The sequence below is a fragment of the Trematomus bernacchii genome, unplaced genomic scaffold, assembly GCF_902827165.1.
Source record: "Trematomus bernacchii unplaced genomic scaffold, fTreBer1.1, whole genome shotgun sequence".
Lineage (NCBI taxonomy): Eukaryota > Metazoa > Chordata > Actinopteri > Perciformes > Nototheniidae > Trematomus > Trematomus bernacchii.
In genome coordinates this window covers 9,932,728-9,948,204 of record NW_022987313.1, presented here as the reverse complement: position 1 = coordinate 9,948,204, position 15,477 = coordinate 9,932,728, and the positions used below count along the sequence as shown (strand labels likewise).

The 15,477-nt window shown below is 43.6% G+C and overlaps 1 protein-coding gene across 1 annotated transcript in view; it reads left to right on the top strand.

The window, feature by feature from the left end:
• LOC117477020 (ryanodine receptor 3-like) overlaps positions 1-15,477 on the top strand; it is a 111,977-nt gene that overhangs the window by 53,832 nt on the left and 42,668 nt on the right. The window contains exons 27-39 of the mRNA XM_034123726.1: positions 73-275; positions 843-1,017; positions 1,353-1,561; positions 1,850-2,049; positions 2,454-2,520; positions 2,603-2,763; positions 2,879-3,044; positions 6,870-6,956; positions 7,348-7,574; positions 8,077-8,884; positions 9,780-9,980; positions 11,415-11,517; positions 12,098-12,229. Of these exons, the coding sequence (XP_033979617.1) occupies positions 73-275; positions 843-1,017; positions 1,353-1,561; positions 1,850-2,049; positions 2,454-2,520; positions 2,603-2,763; positions 2,879-3,044; positions 6,870-6,956; positions 7,348-7,574; positions 8,077-8,884; positions 9,780-9,980; positions 11,415-11,517; positions 12,098-12,229 (2,739 nt within the window). The remainder of the gene's footprint in view (positions 1-72; positions 276-842; positions 1,018-1,352; positions 1,562-1,849; positions 2,050-2,453; positions 2,521-2,602; positions 2,764-2,878; positions 3,045-6,869; positions 6,957-7,347; positions 7,575-8,076; positions 8,885-9,779; positions 9,981-11,414; positions 11,518-12,097; positions 12,230-15,477) is intronic.

Here is a 15,477-nt window from a genome sequence, read left to right as displayed (position 1 = left end):
ATTCGAGATCTGCTGGTTTTGAAGCAGCAATCGAAATCCTAACACCGTGGCTCTTTCTTCCTCCATCCATAGGACAAGTGGTTGAGCGGCTGAGCATCGACAAGGTGCGCTTCTTCAGAGTGGAGAGGACGTACGCAGTGAGGACCGGGAAGTGGTACTTTGAATTTGAAGCCGTGACTGGAGGAGACATGAGAGTGGGCTGGGCCAGGCCTGGATGTAAGCCAGATGTGGAGATCGGCACGGATGAGCTCGCTTTCGTCTTTGATGGGTACAGGGTAAGCTGTTAGCCCACCCTTAATCAAGCACTTAACACTCAACGACTCCACAGACATAGATATTTTTAAGTCAGAGGGATTCAATCCTGATTAGTTTTTTTGATGGTTATTGGATTGTTATTAGTGCTGCAACTAAAATGTAATGTTTCAATCAACTTGCATATTATATATTATATTTTCTTTAATTATTATTTGAAAATGATCCATCCCAGTTACTTAAAGTCCAAGGTGATGTCTTAGAATGTCTTGTATGTCAGTCTTAAACCAAAATATAGTCACTTTATTGAGATATAAAGCGAATTAAAGCAAGAAAATCTCCATAAATGCAATTTTTACAAGGTTAATTACTTGAATGATTTTTGAAATAGTTAGCAATTACTTTCTGTCCATGTTTTTATTTTATTATCATATTGTACAGATTAATGCAAGATGTCTTTCTCTCAAAGAAAACAGGAAAAATACAAGATATGCTTGAAAATAAAGGACCTTAGATTGACCTTTCTTGTAACACATCTGCTGGGATTTGCTGCTGCTTATTTTACCTTTGTATATTGTCTGTGCATATAGGGTCACTGCCTGAACATGGGCAGCCGTCTGTTCGGCCGCTGCTGGCATGCTGGGGACATCGTGGGCTGCATGATCAACATGGAGGACAAGTCCATGATCTTCACCCTGAACGGAGAGATCCTCATCACCAGCAAGGGCTCTGAACTCTGCTTCACTGACTTTGAAACTGAGGATGGTAAGAAGTTTACATGAGGATAAGATGTGTGTGGTAACATAGGCCAGTTAAAGAAGGTCAGGGAGTGTCAGAGTGATAAGGAGTTGTTGGTCAATCATCTTTTAATAAAGCTTTCACATGCAGAGCAAGAAGCATTAACCTACAATGACCATGCTGGGGAAATAAGTGAAAAATAAGTGGCTCCCTGTAACGAAATCACCCTTATTTAATGTGACACTTGTAAATTGCCTTTTTGCAAAAGCTGGATTGATTTTCCCTCCCCTCCTGCTGTGGGTGTTCTTAGAGGCTATTTATTCTCTCCCTCCTTTACTTTACCTCCTCTTGCTCTCCTTCAGGGTTTATTCCAGTGTGCAGCCTCGGCCTGGCTCAGGTGGGCCGCATAAATCTGGGGAAAGATGCCAGCACCTTCAAGTACTATACCATGTGCGGCCTTCAGGAGGGATTCGAACCCTTCGCGGTCAACATGAACCGAGAGGTCACCATGTGGTTCAGCAAGCGTCTGCCTACTTTTGTCAATGTGCCGAAGGACCACAACCACATAGCAGTAAGACCAAAAGCATATGTATTGATCAAAATCACAACACTTGTCGTCGAATTAAGGCAAAGGTCATTTTTCAGTTTGCAGGATTTTTTATTAATATTATTATTATTATTATTTGAATTATTAATTTATTGTTTTCATCAGAAATGCACTTTTTACAAGAGTTTAATTTTATTTAGTTTTATATTGTAAAGATGTGCAGAGAATATAGAATGCGTTCTCCAAAAAGTTTGTGTTTGTGTATTTTCATTTGATGTAAATGTGTACCTTGATCACTGTAACTGTTTGCAGGTGACCAGGATTGACGGCACCATCGACAGCCCCCCGTGTCTTAAAGTCACCCACAAGACATTCGGCACCCAGAACAGCAACGCTGACATGGTGTTTTGCCGCCTCAGCATGCCTGTAGAGTTCCACTCCATCTTCAAAACCAGTCCTGTTGTTGACATGAACGGGATCCATGAGGATGACACTCTTAAACTCAAACACAGGTACTCAAAACAATCAAGAATCACACAGCAAACAACTCCAAACATCATACCTACCATTTTTATTTGCTGATCCACTTTGTAGATTATTGATAATCATGACAACAAGCGGATATCTTAAGAGATAGTAGTGCGGTTAAAGATGTTTGTTTTATCAAAAATCTTTAAATGGTTTAGAACTGTAATTAAATTAATCATTTGAAGCCATAAATATAATCAGGGAAGCACTAATCGACATTTTTCTGACATTTCATAGACATTTAATCAAATGTTCAAGAAAATAATTGACAATGAAAGTAATCATTAGTTTGAACTATATTTTGCACATCACTTAGCCAATTTGAAAATGAAGACTAAATATCCGTCAGCTTGTTTGTTAATCCCCTGTCTAATGTGTTTTCTGACAGATATCCTCTGAGGTCTGTGCGGCACAGTGATGAAAGCAGACGAGTGGACTACAGCAGCATCACTATGGTATTCAATAACTTATTTTAACCTAATATAACTTATTTATTTAACAACTACACCATTGGCTAACACTTGCTTTTCAACACAGTACTACCACTCAGTGAGGGTCTTCGCTGGACAGGACCCTGCCGGTGTGTGGGTTGGATGGGTTACACCCGACTACCATTACTATAGCAACAACTTCAACCTCAGTAAAAATCGATCCGTCACTGTAACCCTGGGTGACGAGCGAGGACGAGTTCATGAAAGGTGAGAGTGTTTTTTAAGAAACCAACTTCTTCTTTACTTTTAACTGCTACCTTTTTAATTAAAACTGAACTGTGTCTCAAGATAACTTCAATGACAGATATTCTTACTCTCATAGTGTGAAGAGGAGTAACTGCTACATCATTTGGTGTGGAGATGTGACCAACGCTGCCCACGCCTCCAGTCGCAGCAACGTGGACCTGGAGATTGGCTGTCTCATCGACCTGGCCACCGGCCTGGTGACGTTCACCGTCAACGGCAAGGAGATAACCACCTCCTACCAGGTACGTGGAAGAAGTATTCCGATTGTTTGTAAAAAAGTAGAAAAACTCTGTTTCAAGTGAAAAACATGCATTCAAACGATAGTTACGTATCTAACTACGGTTCTATGAATCCTGGATGACCGCCAGAGGCGGTGCTTAGCACTGAATATCTTCTGTCTCGCGCATGCGCAGGTCGAATATTTATATCAACAAAGTCACATGTGACCTCGTATGACCCCGGAAGGGTGGCAAGGGACGGTCATTCGCCTTGTATGCCTGGGCAATGACGTCCACGATCCAGTGGGACAAGCGCTGTTTTGAGAGCGCACAGCCCCTTCGAGGACCACCGTAACACAGAAAGAGCTGTTCAGACTGACGTATGCCTGCGGTAGTCTGGACATAAGCTCTAAGGGCCAGCACCGGGCATAAGAGTCTTGACCTCTCTTCCCCCTCTCCTGATGGGGGGTCAAACTGTGCCAGCTGAATAGGCCGATTAAAATGAGAGCGTGCCAGCACCTTAGGGAGGAACGCTGTATTCGGCCATAAGGTGACACCTGAGCCATCTGAGTTCCACCTCAGACACGAGCTGTTCACGGACAAGGCCTGAAGCTCGCTTACGTGCTTTGCTGAGGTGATGGCAAGAAGGAAAGCAGTCTTAGCTGAGAGCCACCTCAGTTCTGCCTGTGACAAGGGTTCAAAGGGAGACGAGCATAGGGCATCCAGCACCAAGGGCAGGTCCCATGTAGGAGCCCTTGGGACGTTCGGGGGGCGAAGCCTCAGAGCTCCCCTTAAGAAGAGGGATACCAGCCTATGGCTCCCCACTGTGTTGTTGTCAACCCTTGCGTGTTGAGCCGATATAGCAGCCACATACACCCTGACGGTAGCGGGACACCGGCCGTCGTCCAAGAGGGACTGCAGGAACTCAAGGATAGTAGACACCGAGCAATGTACTGGGTCCTCATTTCGCCCTTGGCTGGTGGTTTATGTGATACACTGTTGTAGTGTTGTCCGAGCGGACAAGCACATGCCTCCCCCTCAGGTATGGCAGGAAGTGCCTGAGTGCTAGGTGCACAGCTCGTAGCTCTAGCACGTTGATGTGTTCTGTGCAGTCCTGAACAGACCACTGCCCACGAGCTGTCCTGTTCTGCCACACTGCTGGCATCCGTCGTAACGGTCTCTCTGCGGAAAGGGACAGAGCCCATGGCCACGCCCCTTGACATATACGACCTCTCCCTCCATGGGGATAGAGTGGAGAGGCACTGTTGTGACACCCTGATTTTTCTGTGCCTGTGCAACTTGGGGTCCAAGTGGAGGCCGTTCATCCATCTCTGCAGGGGGCGCAGTGACAACAAGCCCAAGGGAACCTGCCCCTTCGGAAGAGGGGAAGAAGCTGGAGGATGTCGTCCAGGCACTGAGCAGATGGACAGGCCCGCATAGTGACTGTGTCCAGAGCCACACCAATGAAGGTTAGGCCTAGGGGGTTAGAGGTTAGAGGGTTAGATGTTGGAGACATGCTCTTCGCATGTCTCTGCGAAGAGCTGAGAACTGTTGCCTGGTCTGACTAGCTTGGACAGTCCGTTCGAGCACCTGTACGGCAGCTGAACCGAACAGCTCCCCCAGCTCCACTGGGACAGCACGGAGAGTCCTCCTACATGCCTGTGACAAGGGTGACTGTGCCAGCCAAACCTGGCGACGAGTCTGGACGAGAGTGGACATCAGGCGCCCAAGCTCTCTAGACATCAGAGCGAACGCTTAATGAGCCGTCACTGAGGCTGGTAGAGGAAGCGCTGAGAGCATTCTGCTGCAGGGAAGCTGAGAGGGCGAGCATGAGGTGAGAGAGGGAATTGCCTATACGGCCAATGCGCGCCGCTGTATCGTAAGCCTTAGTGAGCAGGTCATCAGTGACCCGACATTGGGGTAGAGGGCACCTGGCCTCCGACCTCAGAGCTTCGTCAGATGCTCGAGGCCAAGACAAGAGGGGCAAAGGTCATGGCCATCCTCTGGTTGAAGAGGAGCCATACAGGTGTTACAGCCGTTAAACATAGCGACAGTACCAACGAAAACTCAACACTAATTGCTGCTGGCAGCTTAAGTCAGTCTGAGCGAGAGCACTCAGCTGACTGTAAATAACCGGGCCAGGAAACAATATATGCAGTGAGAGGGGAGTGAGCACAATAGTAGTTAGCATTAGCGTGAGCGTGAGCGCTCTGCTAACTAGGGTAAAAAATGAAGTCAGTTAACGGTAGGCCTATATATGCCGTGAGAGGAGAGCGGGGATACTCTCTCCACTAGCGCAGTAGCGAGTTAGCCTGAGCGAGAGCACTCTGCTAACTGAAGGATGGAACGGGTAAAGAACCAACTGTGTGCAGTGAGAGGGGAGCGGGGACACTCTCTTCACTAGCGCCGTAGCAAGTTAGCTTTGAGCGAGAGCACTCAGCTAACTGGAGGATGGAACAGGAACCAATGTGTGCCGTGAGAGGGGAGCGAAGAAACTCTCTTCACTAGCGCCGTAACGAGTTAGCTTTGAGCGAGAGCACTCAGCTAACTGGAGGATGGAACAGGTAAGGAACCAAATGTGTGCAGTGAGAGGGGAGCGAAGACGCTCTCTTCACTAGTGCATTAACAAGTTAGCTTGAGCGAGAGCACTAACTTGGGGACACAATTATCTATTAGCTTGAGAATAGATAGCACAATCAGAAAGAAATGGCAGCGATCTCACCGACTGACGTGCAGGAGCGTCCGCTCTTTACCGGTCCGGAGCTCCTGGGAGTCCGAGCGGTGAACACCGCGGTCCCCTCGACCTGCGCATGCGCGAGACAGAAGATATTCAGTGCTAAGCACCGCCTCTGGCGGTCAGTAAGGATGAAATAGAGCTCTTAATTTAAAAGTCTAAAGTATCAGCATAGAAAAAAACTTAAAGTGAAAATGGAAAAAGTTTCTATTATCATACTAGTGATGCAATTATGTGTTCATCACATGTTGAAGCCCCTATCATTTAAATTACTTTTTAACATCTTCGGACAGAATGTATTAGTTAATTATATTTTGTATTATTAATCCAAAAGTGCAAAGTAACTGAAGTTTTCAAATAAAAGTATTTGCCTCAGAAATGTAGTGGGGAATAAGTATGAAGTAGCACAAATGGCAACACTATAGTAAAGTAGAGGTACCTACTGTAAGTACTATACTTGTGCTTAGTTACCTTTCATCTTCGGGTGCTGAACAGGGTGCAGTTTTACAAATATTGTTTTTACATTTTTTTTATTGTTTTCAATAATGTAAATGAGAAGCTCTCAACAGAACACTTTTTAAGATCTTGGACTTTTTTGTTTGTATGTTTTCAAACTTAGGTAAGACAGAACAGTGCTGCTGCAGAAATATGTAACTTTAAAGCTTACTTGTGATTTTGCCTGTCCACTCTATTCATTAAATTGTCCATCCACCTGTACGTCACATCACTTCCTGTCTAACTGTCCATCTACTCTACCTTCTATCAGTCTGCAGTCTATCCCGTTGCCCTTGATATTAACTCACCTTCTGTCTTTGTATAATTTCCTAACAGAACTGTGAGTTCTGTATTGTTCACTTCAAAAATTGTAAATCTTAAAAAACCTTTTGAAGGGTATAATCTTCTTATGTTCTTCGTCACAAAAACTCTGTGAGGCTATACCCGGCGCTGAGTCATCCTGATTCCTGTCAGCCGACACTCTCCGACATTCATGCACACATACATTTCATGACGCATCATTAAGCTCCTTTCCGCAAGTCATGCTGCTTCTTAAGCTTTTACTGTTTACTTCCTGTTTGGACCTTTTTATTAACATCCTTCTCTTTTCTCTGCTCCAGGTGGAACCAAACACCAAACTTTTTCCCGCTGTGTTTGTGCGACCCACCAGCCCTAACCTCTTCCAGTTTGAGCTGTCTAAAATAAAGGTGGAGTCCCCTCAATTTTCCTTTTCAACAACTTTAAGATATCTGCAATACCACATCAATGCACAAGAAGGAATCCTAAATCCTACAAATGCAGTATAGGTTCAGGAAATGCAATTTTTACCGGCCACAGTATGCTCCTGTTCCTTAAACCCTATGCTATCTCACTCTATGCAGCCCACACACATGATTATGCAGCTACACACCCTCTAGCTAGGTCCACTAGGCTAGTATATTAGCATGCTTACGTCTGCACCAAATATACTAAGAGCATCTCCAACCGGATGTGTTCTTGTGTCAGTTGATTGGAGGAGAACAAATATTATGTGACTCCGCTTGTTTGACAAACAGGAATATCGCTTTAATCCCTCCATGTTTGTTTGCCCCTCCTCAGAATGCCATGCCTTTGTCATCCGCCATCTTTAAGAGTGAACACAAGAACCCGGTGCCCCAGTGTCCGCCCCGTTTAGATGTGCAGACCATCAGCTCTGTGCTGTGGAGCCGCATGCCCAACACCTTCCTCAAGGTGGAAACAGCCCGGGTCAATGAGAGGCACGGCTGGGTGGTCCAGTGTGTGGAGCCCCTGCAGATGTTGGCCGTTCATATTCCTGAAGAAAACAGGTGCAGTACATGGATGTTGGGCTTTTGAGCAATCTACTCAGTGGGTTTTAGTTTGAATTCAAAGGACATTGATCCTCATTCACTAACTGTGCTGAAAAATGTGTTCTTAAAACCCACAAAATTCTGACATGCACCAATGTTTTGTTGTGCTGAAAGTTAAGCAAAATAATAGTTTTTCTTTTCTTTTTTAATTCTACAGTCATATAATATTATATGATTTTAATTACTGTAATGTTTTTTATCATAACATTTTTAAGCTTTATGGACATAAAATATAAACTGTGCACTTTCACTTAATTTCACATAAAAAAAAGTGATTTGGTAACCATTCCATGCCAACATCGCATTTGCTTTCTCATAAAACAAGTAATATAAAAACAGTACGACTTGAGGTCAACATCCCAACAGGGAACCTTTGAGAAGCCTTTATTATTATTATCCTGTGCTGTGAAAAACACCTACAGTTTCTAGCCTCTAAACATACTTATTTTCTGTTTAAAAGGTGTGTCGACATCATGGAGCTGTCTGAGCAGGAGGACATGAGGAAGTTCCACTACCACACCCTGAAGCTCTACTGTGCCCTCTGCGCTCTGGGCAACACCCGTGTGGCCCACGCCCTCTGCAGCCACCTGGACCAATCACAGCTCTTATACACCATCGACAACCAGTACCTGTCCGGCATGTTACGTGAAGGCTTCTACAACGTCTTGATCAGCATCCACCTGGAGACAGCGAAGGAGGCACGACTCATGATGAAGGATGAGTTCATCATCCCGGTCACGGCTGAGACGCGCTCCATCCGCCTCTTCTCCAATGCTTCCAAAAAGCACCTCCCGCCAGGGGTGGGGCTCAGCACCTCGCTCAAACCCCGCCTCAACTTTGCTCCGCCGTGTTTCATCAGCACCAAACGAGAACAACATCTCTACAGCCCCCAAATCCCCCTGGACGCTTTGAAGGAGAAATCAATTTCAATGTTGACGGAGGCCGTTCAGGGTGGCGGTCACCACATCAGAGACCCTGTCGGAGGAGGGGTGGAGTACCAGTTTGTGCCAATCCTGAAACTCATCAGCACCTTGCTGACGATGGGCGTGCTAGGTAGCGAGGACGTCCATAAGATCTTGCTGCTCATCGACCCCAATGTTTTCAGAGAGACACGCGAGGAGGGGGTCACGGGGGCCACAGACAAAGAAGGACTGAAAGGGGCGGAGGACAAGGCAGTGGAAGCTGGAGAAGAGGAGACCGCCAAAGAGGCCAAACAGCCAATGAAAGGACTGCTGGAGAAGAGGCTGCCTGAGCCCGTCAAGCGACAGGTGATAAAAGCACAAATAAAATCATCTGATATGTGTTAAACCTTCATGTAAACAGCTGGAGGTAAATCAGCAAAAAATGTAAAATCAATGAACATCTACAAGTGCAAATTCACTCCTAAAGACTAACACAGATGCGCTTTCAATAACATGCTCCATAACCACGCCACTGTAATAGACCTATTCAGAACTCAGTCATATATGAAATGACTTTTTTGAAACAAATGATCTCTTAAATGTCTCTTTAAAGGTCCCATGTCATGCTTTTCTGGTTATTACCCGTCCCCTTGTGTGTTACAGTATGTAGCTTTTTCTGCATGTTAACGGTCTGCAAAGTCACAAACCCTCAAAGTACACCCTGTAGCGAGTAAAACTCTAACACACAAAACGTCGTGTTGGCAACGTCCTGCCAACACGGCACCCAGACCCCACGCAGCATTCTCATCTGTTTGTCATTACTGGTGTCATTTTCTGGTTGCTAACGCCATGGTAACACATAATCACTGATGTTCCGCTGTAACGGTGGTGGACTCATCAGAACAGAGTGGCCGAGCTGACCAATCAGAGCACAGTGGGCTCATAGGGAGGGGGGGCAGGAGCTCCAACAAGGCGTGTAGGACAGAGAGTGAATACACATACTATACAGAGATGTTGTATGAGAAACCAATGTGAGTTTGGAACATTGAACAATGTAAATATATTCTAGTAGACCTCAACAATGGAATTATGATCAGTAGAAATGGCCATGACATGGGACCTTTAATAAGTGGGAGGGTGTAACGCCAAATGGCTGTTTGTGTGTATTCCTAACAGACTTGTTTCTAACAGCTGTATCTAGGAGCGCAATTGTGATGCAACGTTATTTGTTGTCCGTCTCCTCCCCTTGTCTGCTCCCCAGATGTGCGAGCTGCTTCACTATTTCTGCGACTGCGAGCTGAAGCATCGCATCGAAGCCATCGTGTCTTTCTCCGACAGCTTTGTCTCCAAGCTTCAGTACAACCAGAAGTTTCGCTACAACGAGCTGATGCTGGCCCTCAACATGTCCGCTGCTGTCACCGCCAAGAAGACCAAAGAGTTTAGATCGCCGCCTCAAGAGCAGGTGAGAGGACGCCATCATCGCCACAGGCCTGCTGGGGAGGATGTAAACCTAGTTAGAAACACTGATTTAGAAAAGATGTACAAACTTACTCAGTTTCAAGTCACCATCTTATTGTCTGTGATCTACCAAAAGTGGTTCATCAATTCCCAGTGTCTCAGCAAGTGAGTACCTACCTGTTTTCATACCCCTAAACTGTGCAACTCACCACCTCTGGATATTAAAATGGCAAGCTTATTAATTTTAAGGAAATTAAAGACACTCAATCTGTATTTTAGGATTGATATTATAGCCTTAGTTTTAAGCATCATTAATTATATCTTCTTTGTATTGTGTGTCCCGGTGTTTCATTTATTGCATTTTATTATATTTACTTTTATTTTTACATTTTTTAAATGTTATTGTGTTTTAGTTTTTTGTTTGTTCTTTATTAGGGTATGAGTACTGATGACATAACCATTAATCTATGCTAACAAATGACAAAGGGAAACCACATTCAAACTACTTACTGTACCTCACACTGTCGTAAACATATTTTTACTCTCTTATGTAAAGCAAGATTACTTTCAAGATTTTCAACTGAAATATGTTTTATCTACTTTTTTTACCATTAAGTAAGACTGCTATAGACGGGCACTCCACACGAGTGGGGATGTATTGTAATACCTCTTTTCACATACTGTACTGTTGTTACATCTTAATGCTGTGTATTTCACATCAATACTCAACTTAATTACTGTAATTCTGATGACTCTCACGTGTCTGCCATGTGACCTTTTTGATGCATATGTGACCTTTGGGTGAAAATCAGCCACAGAAGGTTAACGTGAGGAACTGTGCATCATTTAGAGCTGATGAATCTTACAGCAAAGCTCACATGAATCTATCATAACTGACCGCAAAGAAAGCCTGCAGGCTCACTGCTTCAAATGATGCATGGAACTGGATAATTCAGACGGAGCTGTTACATCATTTCTGTAATTTTCCACATACATGGCTAATTTATGTCCGCCTTTAAGATTTCCTTTAGATTTAGTTTTGTAAAAATTGCTTCACTTTGGCCCCAAGAGTGAATGTGAGCTGCTCCTCGCTCCAAAATGTTGCAAGCACTCTCTTTTGTGTGCGCTGAACAAAAAGCCTTGAGGCAAATTCATCCTTCTTCTTTGTGGTGTCATTGCTGCAGTGAGTGTGAGCACACACACATTCAGCATCCCTTTGGGGTCACAGCTGGAGATGGACTTGAGCGCTTCACAGCTACTTTAATGACTGTCATAGTGACCTTTGGTCTGTCAGTGCTGAGGGAGAATTAGCCTCTTGAGCTGTTTTTTTATTCCTGCTGTGAATGAGATAACATAATGTTCAGATATATTTTAAAACCTAACCACCAGGCATTGTTTATGTATCTGAATGTCTGCTTTTTATATGTCCATTCCTTAGATCAACATGCTGCTGACCTTCAGTATGGGCGAGGACTGTCCGTGTCCATCAGGCATCCAAGAGCAGTTGTATGATTTTCACAACCAGCTGCAGCTACACTGTGGTGAGATGCAGATCTTGCAAAACATTTTATGAGCTGCTGTATTGATTATGTTCAATATGTTGCATGCATTAACCTGATGCCGTTATCTTGTATCGCTTCAGTTTAATTTATTGCAGTTATTTTCCAAAGGCAGCATGAACTAGCAGCGTGGATTGAAAACTAAAATAGACAAAAATAGATTTGGAATTATTGAAAACGTAGTGATTTTTCTATTGATTGCTTGAGCTGCCATTCTGCTTTCTTTTTCCTCTGCATCTGTCTCCTGGCACAAGAGCTATAGTTCACTGCCTCTCACATGGCTCTGACATCTTGATGTTTTGATAAATAATTGAATTGCCTAACCTCAACAGTACAACCAATCTAATGTCTAGTGTCGATCATGCCATATAGTCCCATCCTGCCATGGCAACTAAAACACACACAAAGAAAACTTGAAATTGATAAGAAAAAGGACATACCATACAATCACTGCATGCATCATACACATGACATATCTGCTAACCCCACAGGAAGAGCAGGGGTATTTTTTCCGCTTTCCGCTCCATGTACTGTGTATAGCATTGTTGTCTGTGTTGTGCAGGAATCCCTATGGAGGAAGACGGATACAAGCAAGATACATCGATCACAGGTCGCCTGCTGATGCTGGTGAACAAGATCAAAGGCCAGTCTCACAAGGCAGAGGAGCCCACCGAGAAACAGCAAGCTGCACCATGTGAGGACATTTCTATTACTTTAAAAAAGTGCAATCATGTTCACGCTGCATCAGTGTACCCAGGTCTGAAGGAGGAGGATGTAGATGAATGTTTTTTATGTATGCAATGGCTCACAGTTTATTGCTGATTTCATTTCATATTAGAGAAAGTTTTCTTCCAATTGTAGCATTGTAACCATAGCAACATACTGAAACAGGGCTCAGTGAGCAGTTAAAGGCATACATTGGATTGTTTTTAGTGGGGCTGTACGAGGTACTAAAAATGCCTGTTTGTGTCAATGTAGTCTGGTAGCTTTGAAGAGAGCATAGATAGCAGCTTGTCCTCTGTCAGAAAGCGTATTGTAATCTAAACATAGCGAAAGTCTTATACCTATATTGATTTCTTTTTAGGTGGGCCTTTCTTTTAGGTTTCTAAAACACATTTTCTCAACCCCCATACACAACAGTACAATGCTTAGTTTCCATGCCGTTACTCCTGTCTGCTTCTCTAAACTGGGGCAGTGCCGACCACTGTATACATTCTAGGTCACACAATGATTATATATAAGTTCCTTATAAAACCCTGCTTCAAACAATACAAAACAAATTGAATTATTCAAGTTCCTATTCCAAATAGCTAAAACTGTTCAAGAAAAAAGTGTTGCTTCTAGACTACTTGTGCAACATCTGTTACTTTTCTTTTACTTTCCTGTGAAAGCACCAGCTCTTACTCCCATAATCCATTTACACCGCTCCACTACACTCTGCTTGTTTATGGTCTCTTTCACTTCTTTTTGTACAAGCTCTCTGTCAGTGTTCCTCACTTAGAAGGAGGCGAGAATTAAAAGCAGGACCTCCGAATTGCAGCTCTAGCACCCTCACTCTTTCTTCTATTTGTCTGCCGGTGTTATGTGGACTGAGTCACCGGGTGGCAGTCATTTCCATTTCAATTTCTTTTCAATTTCATTATGGTAATATGGAGCTGGGTGGAAGAGAGGCTTCAGAGTGAAGAGCATCTTCCGTCAGCCGCTCCCGGAGATGAGAGAGGAGCGATGAGAGGAGAAAACGCGTGCGATTAAAAACCAAATCCTTCAGCTGATTAAACCCATAGACACATACGAACAAATACACAATTGTGAGCACACACACAGGAACAAAACACATTTCAATCACTGCACTCAATATCCGGGCTGCCACAATAGTTTGAATGCAGAACCAGTTGTATCCAATTTTCTATCTCAAGTACCACTGTGTGATAGGGACCTCCAATCAAGTAGCTGATTGCAAATGATTACCTAACAGGTAGAAAAGGCATTTTATTTTGTATTGTTGGCCTTCAGAAGACAATGTGTTATTTGAACATCACTGTTTGAGGTTATTTTATTACCATCTGTCTCTATTTATGCCAGTAAATCTCTAAAATATGACCTTTCTTGAAAATTACCCTGTTCTGGCAATAAACTAGACATGTCTGCATTTAATTGCCCATATAGGGAGTTACACAACGGGTATTTTGTTATTTTTAAGAATCTGGACAACCCCATACAAAGTCTATTCTTGGAAATGATCCCAACAACAAGAAGTTTTAATTGAGATGAAACAGCTACCTGACGCAGAAAGGCAATCTCCCCACAGAGATTTGTTTTGACCCTGATGTAGCGCACATAAGACCACCACACTGATCTCCCAGGAGCAAGCTGGATGAAAATAGAGGAGTGTGTATTTTTCCTTTTAAAGAGTGCTTTGGGTGGTGGTGGTCTCTGCAGGCTGTTCTGTGCCGGCTGATTGATAAGAAGGCTGGTGTGTGGTGACGGCTGCAACTCAGGAGCGTCACATCTGCTTCTCTAACAGCTGGAGGCGTCAGAAAACAAAGAGAGGGAGTGGAATAATTTAGAGCAGACAGATTGTCTTACTGCTTAAAGTGTTTTTTTTCTTTGTATGATGTTGTTAATTTATATCCTGTATAGTAACTGTTAAAGCTTGATTTAAAGGCCATACCTTTTTTCCCTTTTCCGTTCAGTTGCTTTTGCATAGTAGATTAACAGGTAGGCTACTGTTTGGCTTTTTGATTCATATTCGACATGCTTCGACTCAAGCAAATCTATGTTCCCAGGTTGCTACCCAGCTTAATATCCTCTTAATATAACATTAATGAGACCTATCAATGCAAAACAGCAATGTATATTTTTCCCTGGTTCAATATGTTGAAGTCTCCCACTGCAGTTTACAGTATAGTGATGATTTAGCCTACTCCTTTAAACCAATGCCCTCTTGCAGCGAGGATTGCATTCAAACGGCATTTGCAGTTTCTGTCTCCTTTCACCCATTTGCAATTTGTTGAGCAAAGATAGCCCTTGCCAGTGTCTTACAATGTTAGTATCAACACTATTAATTCCTTGGAACATTTGGTTAAACTGCTCTGAGAGGCTGTTCTCTGAGCTAAATGCTAACATTAGCATGCTAACATGCTCAGGTTGACAATGCCAACATGATTAGCAATGTTAACCATTTTCACCATCTTAGTTTAACATGTGCCATTCTAACATATTTTATGCTAGCAAGCACCAAAGACAGTACAGCTGAGGATGATGGGAATAGTTTTATTAAATGAATGGTTTGTTTGGTAGCCTATACATGTGGTTTATACATTTTCTTGAAATTGGATGTGTTTTTCTTTGTTGGTAGGAATGTAAGTCGCCCATGGGCTCATATTGAAAATTAAATCTCATGTAAGAAAATGTTTAGCCACGAGGCAGTAGAATGGCCAGATTAGGAATGACATGATATATTCTGTGCTGATACTACAGCTATAACTCCTCCTCTTGCACAGTGAGACCCTGGAGATACAAAAGGCGCCGTCGTATTGGCCATTATTTCATAGAGATGAAGTAAGAGGGGTGCAGAAGTAATTTTCCTCCTCTGATGAATGGTTTATCCACCAGAAGCATTTAATGCTCAGACGTGATGGCTTGCCTTGAAGAAATGTGTGTTGTGGGAGCATAGGGATTTGTGTGAACTCTTATGCCATAAAATAAATGCTGGCTTCCATCAATGTAACACAAGTCTGATTTGTTAGTTGAGGTGTAGTGAGGGCAAAGTGCTGGGGGGGAATAAAACAGGCCGAGACGGAACGAGCGAGCATGTTTGATGGTGTGACAGAACCGGAGGCGGGTGTGGTGAAGTATCTTGGCTGGGGGGAAGAAATGTGGCTTCACACACACACACACACACACACACACACACACACACACACACACACACACACACAC